Consider the following 8,882-nt stretch of genomic DNA (forward strand, 5'->3'; position numbering starts at 1 on the left):
CAAAGACCGTCCGGAGAAGACTTGGTTTAATTGATATTCTCTAGAATACAATTCGAGTTTGTGGGCGCCTGGAGTTCCAGAATCTGTGGGCAACCACAGAGGAGGCCTTCTCTTACTTCCCCTCCAATTTTGTCCCCTATGGGGTTGGCACACAGGGAAGGCCAGGGGATCTCATATCTTGAGCAGGTTCACACAGATGCAAGTGATCCCAAGGGCAGAGGTGGGATCCAACCAGTTCTCACCACTTCTCTAGAAGTGGTTACTATTTTTTTCTGAGTGCTGAGAAGGGGTTACTAAAGCAACCTCCCTGCCCAATAGGGACTGGAGGTGCGTGTGTGCGGCGGTGCCACTGTTTGAATCCCACCACCATCGGAACCTGTTATTAAAATTTTTGGATCCCACCACTGCCCAAGGGTATTTCGTTCCAATATTGTTTAGGGCCTGTTTGGTGGTGGAAAGGGCCATCAAGCTGCAGTCGACTTGTGGCCACCCTGTAGGGTTTTCAAGACAAGCAATGAACTGAAGTAGTTTGCCACTGTCTGCCTCTGAGTAGAAACTGTGGACTTTCTTTGTTGTCTCCCATCCACGTAACAATCAGGGCTGACTTTCCTTAGCTGTCAAGATCAGATGAGAACAGGCTATCTTGGCCTATCCAGGTCATGACAGGCATGATGAATTGGGTCTGAATAAAATGAGCAGTCAGTACTCTGAAATCCACTTTGCATTCCTTTTTGGGATCATTCTGTGAACTTGTAGAACTTTTACAGACACAGCTGAAGGCCCGTTGACATGTTGGTTTATCATGCAGAGGGTCCTCCTGCGCAAAATCTGCCAAACCATAACATGTAGTTCTGAGGGTGATTATTTCTGCATGCAGTTGAAACCAAACAGGGAGACTCTCCATGCCAGGCAAGTCTGTGCAATGGCCAGCATTACACACTGAAACACTGGTATGGGGAAGTCATCATGTGGGGGCTATTTCCAGATCCCTCCATTCCAAAAAAAGAATGTTTAAATTCCGTGTGTGTGTGTGTGTGTGTTGCATGCACACACAGAGAGCTATTAAAATGCTGATAAATATTTAGCATTACTCATTTCACATGATCCAAGACTGGCCTAGTTCCAACTGCCAGTTTATTCCATACAGTGATGTAATAGGTCTCAATTTAAGTGGACTGCATTTTTTTAGTACGGTATATATATTCATTTCTGATGGCAAGCCTCTTTGAAGATTAGACAAACTATCTGCTCCTAAGGAGTTTTAAACTTTGGGCACCAACCTCTTAAAGGGCATCAGTGCAACAGAATGGGATTCAAGAAGCCTGTCCTGGCATTCCCAGAAACAAGGCAAGTGCTAAGGTGGATCTTATTTGGGGAAGTGGTACCTTGTGCAACTGGTCTATCAACAATGGCTCGGCAAATAACCGATTCATGGTGAAGCCAGTTTGGTTCAGAAATCTGAGGAATACTGCCATGGGAATGCTATTGCATAGCATCAAGGGATATCTGGCACAAAGTTTTTGTATAACTAATAACCAAAGAAGGTATTTTCTGGCTTTTGATGCAGGACACTTTGGGATGGATCCTGTGCAAATCTTTGCTGATGAAAAATATTTTTGTTAGCAGAGCTGAATTTCTTTGCATCACCTCTCCCATCGTAGTCCCAAATATCCCCCATACTGCTGATCTGGAGGAAAGCAGTTTGCCAGGAACAATATGCCAAGGATCAGAAGTTGGAAATGGGCAAAAATCACCCACATTTTCCATCAGTGGCCATTCCCACTAGAACCAACTTTTTATAACCCCCTGAAATAAATCAGATGTATGGGAAACATGAAAACCATACAACTGTCAGTTCAACTTCTACAGTGATATATAGTAATACACACAAAAGTAATGAAGTGCTTCCTATACATTATCCCAACCATCCTCGCATCATCCCTGTGAGATAAGGTAGTTTACGGTCCATGTCCAGCAAGGAACTCAGTGCCATATAGATGTCTGACTAGCGGTTAGTTGTTCTGAAAAATATCTCTACACTAGACGTATAACTTCTCATTGAGGCCATGTTAGATATGGAAAACCCCAGAATAAACAGAAGGGATGAAATCCAGAACTAAGATGCAATTTCCCCTCCTACCCCCAACGAAATAGGGGCAGCATCCACAGGAATGCATCATGACTTGGAGGCTAGAGGTTGTTCTGCTCTGTAAGGGGTCTTATAGTGAGATATGATCTGTATTTTGAAGAAGGGGCACCAAGAAGAGTAGTTTCTCTGAGTGGAGTCATTATCCATCTCCTGTGTGAATTTTACCTTGAGGCATCACAGGAGACAAGCCTTAGCCACTGGGCACAATTCCTCAGGCCATGCTGAGACTTGGAAGAGCTTGGCAGTGTCTTCACACACACCTTTCGCCATATGCATGAGGTCTGCACAGAACTCCCAGCAGACACATCCAGAGCTATGTGCTAAAAGATTAAAACTGTACATCAAGAAAGGCTGAATTCTGTGACTTGCATAAATTGGAAAAGTATCTCTGATCTCTCCAATTGTGCAGAATTTATTCTGTTTTTTTTAGTTAACACCTCAAAGACTCAGCTCAATGGGGGCTATGAATTAGAACGCAGTCCTACTCTAGATTTGGTGGTCAAAGGTAAGGGCCTGGAACGCTACAGCCATTGAAGCCCCTGCATAAGGAGTCTGAAGTTGCTTCTCAGTTCCTTAATTGAACTTCCAAGTTCTTATTTGCAAATCCAAGCACAAAGAACTAGGAAGAGTGAAGAAGGAATGGAAACCAACTTCAACCTAGTCTATAACACACCACAGGAAAACTTGTTCAACCTCCTCTCCAGCTTTTGACAGCTCACCAGCTGTTGCCTTTATAAAACTACAAGTCTATCTTCACAATCACAAGGGCTGTAATATTGCTGTTATATTATTCTTAAACAAAAGCTCCTCAGAAGCTAAATTCTACAAATGGCAACGCATTAGGCATCTTTTCTGCACTCCTGCAGAATTGCATGACACATAGAACACTGCTGATTTTGCTTTCCAGCTTCTTCCCTTAATATATTTAAATACATACAGTAAGCAGGTGAATACTTTCAGTAAAGCTTGACAGAATGCAGGGGGGCAGGCTGGTCATTTATCTTTCCAGAAAAGGAACCCAAAGGGAGCTCTGCAGTATCAAGACCCCGGAAGCTTTATTAGTGCTGCAAAAGCCATTCGGCTCATCTCTTTCAGCAACGACTGTGATCACGTGCTTTCTCCTGTACTACCACAGAGTCAACAGGTGAGTCATTGCCCATCATCAGTACTGCTCGCAGGGTTTGAGCTGAGCGGCCCTGAAATGTTGGCACATCACTGCTGGGGCTGCTTGACTTCATTCCAGGGCCACTGAGTTTCCCAGTCTGTCCCTTGTGGACTAGCTATCTATAGCAGTGGTGTCGAACCTATGGCACGGGTGCCAGAGGTGGCATTCAGAGCCCTCTCTGTGGGCACGCGCAAACAGAGTGCCTGGGCTGCTGGGCTCAATTATTAGCATTAAACCTAAGACCAAGTTTTGGGGAAGCAGTGTAGGTAACCCTGTTAAGTGCTGTTAAACCCCACTGATTTTCATGCAAAGAACAAAAGCACAATCCTTTACCTGGGAGTAAGCTCGGTTGCTGGCAATGGGGCTTGCTTCTGAGTAAACCCTCCTAGGGTCGTGATTCACCCATTGGAAGAGATACACGGTTGCTTCAAAGCAAAGCCACCGATACCACCAAGCTTACTCCTGAGTAAAGCACCCCTCGGAGCCAACTGTTTTTTCTAAACTCAGTATTCAGGTTAAATTGCCGTGTTGGCGCTTTGCGATAAATAAGTGGGTTTTGGGTTGCAATTTGGGCACTCGGTCTCAAAAAGGTTCGCTAACACTGATCTATAGGGAAGAAGATGAAGGGGCCAAATTCTCAGGCCTGGACCCCTGATCTCTTGGGAACTGAAAGGTCTCTGAAGCACACATTCAGTCAATTCATGCTCATCAGAGGAGGCCCATTTCTGCGGTCATCTGAATGCTCAGTTGCATCTCTAACACCTCCAAATTTGCATGCTTTCCTCCATCACAAAACAGACGTTGTCTTGGTAGGAAAAACATGGCCCAGATGCTTCTATGGGGGGTGGGAGGAACTTGCACAGAAACAGCAAAGCCTTCTCTCCTCTAAGAAGGTTTGTTTGCAAGAGTTTCAATTGAAAACAGATGTATCGTCTCTTTCCATTGGGTTTTAAGTTACACTTGGAAGGAGGCTGGTGGGTGTTTGGGGTTGGGTTCTCTCTCTCTCTCTCTCTCTCTCTCTCTCTCTGATTCTTTGAACCTCATGGAAAAATGGGGGGAGGGACACCTATTGGGAAGGGTGGATCCCCAGAAATGTCAGTCACTTTCATAGCTCAGGTTTCCCTTTTGAGAGCGGCAATTTTGGGTACAGTGTGGTGGGCAATGTGTGTGTGTGCGTGTGTGTGTGTGCGCGAGCAGGGGGGAGGGCGGCTTGGCAAGCGCGGAAATTAAATGCAACATCTTGAGACCGTTAAGTGCAGGATGGGGTTAATTCTCCAAAAAGCAGCCCTAGCTGCAGGGAGAGGAAACCAGAGGCTTCCAAGAGCTCAGCGCTGGCAATCCTTTTGCTGCCTAAATACAGGGTTGCGAGAGAAGTTGCAATTAACATCCAGCACTACCAGTCCGTCTCCCCGACTGCCTTTCCACAGACCTCCTCATTCCAGCCTTCCCAAGGGGCAGGGACAGCCTTGCAAGCTATAGGAGACCAGCAGCAATCAGGGCACCACCACGCAAGAGGACAGCAAAGCAATCCCTCGCTCCCCAGGTCTAGATTCAGCCTTCAGGCTAGAAAAGCAACCACCACACCAAGCTCCCTTGGGACCCGTGAGGACCCCCTTCCCGGGCTAGCAGAAACATTTCCCACGGCGGGAGGTCTCTCTCAGGGGTGGGTGCAGGGGGCCCACTGGAGACTGTCAAGAAACCCTGCGGAGAAATCCCGACTCAGAGCCACATCGCCAAGCTGTGCCCTGCCAACAGAAAGGATGGAGGCAAGGGGGGAGGGGGCGCCACGCGGGTTAGGGACCCTCTCTTTGCTCTCGAGTCCCTCCCCCCGGGGGGGCTACGGCTACCCTTTGCAGGCGCGCACACTCTGGGTGACGTGAAGAGGGTCCACTCTCGACCCCAACTTTTCTAGAAGCAAGATGGGACACACACACACACACCCCACCAAAAGCGCACCAGACATAGACGTGGGTTTTCTTTTCAGCACAACAGGCCCGTTTTCTGGGTCCTTAGATTACAGAATAGACATTTTTACACCCTCCAAACTGAACCAGTATGAGGGAAGGAGGGAACTGGAGGATGGAGAAGGTTTCTGAGCCGCCCCCGCCCCGTCACTCCCCCGAAGAAAGTGCACCGACCAGACGAAGCCGCTACGGAACATCCCTCTGCTTGAGAAGACCTGGACAGTCGAACCAGGCTCTTTATTGCTGGTCCACCTCATCTCTCCAGTCCCCAGAGCCCCCCAGACGAAGATGCTTCCGGACGGCGGCCCCTGCGCAGTCAGGTCCTCCGCACAACTCCCAAGGACCCACCACCCGAGCCAAACGTAGCCTGGCTTGGCCCCGTGCGTGCCCCGCGCGCCCTCCCGCCCGCCATGCAAGAGGCCCCAAAGCGCCGCCGGCGCGCGCTTGGAGAGGTTGAGCCGCGCGCCCTCCTGCGCCGCCCGCCTTACCCGGGCGCCGGACAGACGTTCCTCCCGCGGGGACTCAGCTCCTGGGCAGCTCCCCAGCAGCTCAGCAGTAGCAGCAGCAGCAGCAGAGGGAGGAGCGCGCCGCCTCCGACTTCGGCTGCAGCCCCGGCGCGCCGGGCCCTCCTCGGCGGCGTCTCCATGCGTGGCGCGGCGGAGCGCTCTCCGGTCCGGCCCGGGCAGCCTGGCTGCTCCCCGGCGGCGGCTGCGGCTCTTCCTCGCCGCTGCCTGCTGGTGCTGCAGGAGCCCGGCCGGAAGCTGCAGTGCGAGCGCCGCCGCCGCCGCCTCCCCTTCGCCCCTCTCGGCGGCAGCAGGAGGGGCGCCCAGCCAGCCAGGAAATGCCGCATTGGTTCCCCCCTCGCCTGAGCCCCGGCCAGGCTCCGCCACTGACAGAGGCGCCGCCGGCCCCCCCCCCCCCCCCCGCTTGCTCCTGCTTTCCTCTCATGCCCGGCCTGGAACTCCAGCGCATCTACTCGGAAGGAAGCCCCTTCCCCACACTCAGTGGGCCTCGCTGCATGGCAAACACGCGGGGCTTGCGGCCTGCTGCCTCCCAATGCAGAGGAAAGGGGCGCCAATCCACCCGACTTGGCCTCTGATCCCTGGCTCAAATGTGGTTGGAAAGAACTGCTCGATTCTGTGCATGTGCGTTTGGAAGCAAGTGTTAGAGAGTTCCGTAGGATGCCCACGCAAAGCTGTCTCTCTGGCCCCACACAAGACATGGTGGTAGTGGTGGGGAAGCCTCATTGATGCTGGAGACTCAGTGCAGCAGATTCCTGGTTATTCAACACAGAACATACCTAAGCGCGGGTCTGGGGGTGCCAGGCACGACAGTCTCCTGGTAATAGGAGTGCATGATCTGGGGATTGTTGGGTTTGGACAAAGCAGTTTCTTATTCAAATTGTTGCAGTAGCTCTGCCTTGCATAAGGAACCACCTTCCCTCTGGTACTACAGGGTTGCAAGCGTACAGAACTGCAGCCATAGTTTCGCTGATTTCGCAGGGACTTGTGTTCGAGACTGGCTGGAGATCTGTTCTGAATGAAGGCTGCATTCCCAGAGGAGTGTCCTCATCATCTGCTGGGCACAGGTGCTCTTTGAGTCTTCATTTAAGCATCATGCTGGCAGGTCAGAAAATTCCCGTGCCCAGTGATCAGTTTGAATGATGTGCTCAGCTGTTTAGCAAGAGGATTCCTGCTGGATCATACTAATGGGCTCATTTATGTCCACAATGGCTGACAAGATGGCCCTGAAGCACCAGAGACCAAATCTGCAACCCCCATCATTGCTCTCTGCCAGCAACTGGCATACAGGAGTATAATGTCTCTATCCTTTATAAGGTTGTCCAGTGCCTGCCTTTACAGCAATCCAAGCAAAGTGGCCATCACTACAGGTCCTACAGGTTTAGTCCTGGCTTGAATCAACAGCTCATCCTCCCCCCCCCCCCCACTTTTTCATGAGAACTACATGTATATTCTAAACAGAAAAAGAAGTCCCAAGCTCTTTAGTCTATCTCTGCAGGAGACTATTCCAACAGTGGAATAATTTTGCACCCTCTTTTCTGCAGCTTTTCCAACTTTCCAGCTTATGAGATGGGACAAACGAAGAACTCCAAAGGAAGCTGTGATTTATATCTGCCAAATAAACTTGACAAATAAGCAGCACCACTTATCTATGACTACCAGATCACTGTAATCCACTTTCGTATTAACACTGTCAAGGCCCTCTAAAACGCTGGCGAGGCAGGACTTCTTTTGCTGAGAGTAGGACTTGCCTTGCTGGTGCAATAAATCTTCAAACTCCCCACAGCGAAGACCCCTTTGAGTTCCAGATGGCGACACAGGACCTGCTCCATTGTTAACATGTGACAGAGTCATGTGACAGGAAAAGAGAAAGCCAGATCTATGACTTCATTGGTATCGGAGCCAGGACTGTAGTCAGCAGACCAGGAGAGTCAAGGACAGGAAACGGGCCCGATGCATGTAAAAAGAGGCAGGAGAGATGGCACCTTTGTGCTCATGTATTATCAACAGGCCCTTCTGAAATATACCATGGATGGAAGGCCACTGCTTTATAACACACAAGAATGCTCCCATCTTTAGTGGGCATCAGACTATGTAGCCTGTAATTTCCCAGATCTCCTCTTGACCCCCTTTATTAAGACCATTCCATTTACTACTTTCCAGTCCACTAGTGCAGTGTGATTATTGTCAGAGATAATTGTTGTTGTATCTGAGCTCCTAAAAGCCCTTGGGTATACAGGCGCAGGACTCCGACACTTGTCCATTTTTAATTTGCCCATTCACCCTAAAACTTCATTTTTCATCCCCTCAGCTGGCTCAGTTCTTCATGCATACTTTGTGAAATTAGCAGTTCAAATAGGTACAGGCTGCCTGCTGTATGCCATCCTCACTGAAGGTACCCTAAGAATTTGTTTGACTTCTCAGAAGATTCCCCATCGTCCCTCAGCAGTCTTTTCACTGCTTTGCCTTCCAGCCACCTGCCTGCCTGGTTTTCTGCTTCTATATGTAAAGAAACCCTTGAAGTTTTTAGTAGCATGCCACTCAAATTCTCCTTTGGCTTGCCTTATGAGCAATTCAGCTTTGCCAGAACCCAGGTACCTTCTTGTGCTCCTTGACTTTCAGTTACTTGATTTTCTTGGTCAACTGTGCTGGCATCCACTTTGGGGTGATGGCATCTTTGCTAAACTGTGTCATGTATTCTAGTTGAGCTTCTGCTATTTAACATATGAGGATACGGTGATGCGCTAATGGGCACAGAACTGCAAACACAGGCTGCAGAGTTTCAAGGAAAAGCTGTGCGTATACCAGACTATACATTCTTAACCACCAGCATTGTTATTAAATCGGGTCTTCTCTCAGCTGACTTTTGTGGGTTGTTACGGCCTGTCTAGGCAACATTCATCCCTGACCTGGCCAGCCTAATCTCATCAGATCTCAGAAAAGCTAAACATCCAAGGAATACCAAGATTGTGATGTGGATCACGGCAAACCACCTCTCAGCATCTCTTCCTCTGAAAACCCCTATGGGGTCACCCTAAGTCAGCTGTAACTTGACAGCTCAAATACATAGTCAACATCCAGAG

General features: G+C 49.5%; 1 protein-coding gene across 2 annotated transcripts in view; it reads right to left on the reverse strand.

Moving 5' to 3' along the window:
* Positions 1-6,079, reverse strand: part of SCARF2 (scavenger receptor class F member 2) — a 50,457-nt gene extending 44,378 nt beyond the window's left edge. The window contains exon 1 of one of the 2 annotated variants that reach the window (XM_048514817.1): positions 5,767-6,079. In XM_048514817.1, the coding sequence (XP_048370774.1) occupies positions 5,767-5,924 (158 nt within the window). In that variant the 5' untranslated portion in view covers positions 5,925-6,079. Of the gene's footprint in view, positions 1-5,452; positions 5,629-5,766 lie in introns of those variants that run through there. The other variant, XM_048514818.1, reaches the window with a different exon arrangement.
* Positions 6,080-8,882: the final 2,803 nt, after the last annotated feature.

Source organism: Sphaerodactylus townsendi, linkage group LG13 (genome assembly GCF_021028975.2).
Source record: "Sphaerodactylus townsendi isolate TG3544 linkage group LG13, MPM_Stown_v2.3, whole genome shotgun sequence".
NCBI classification, from domain to species: Eukaryota; Metazoa; Chordata; class Lepidosauria; order Squamata; family Sphaerodactylidae; genus Sphaerodactylus; species Sphaerodactylus townsendi.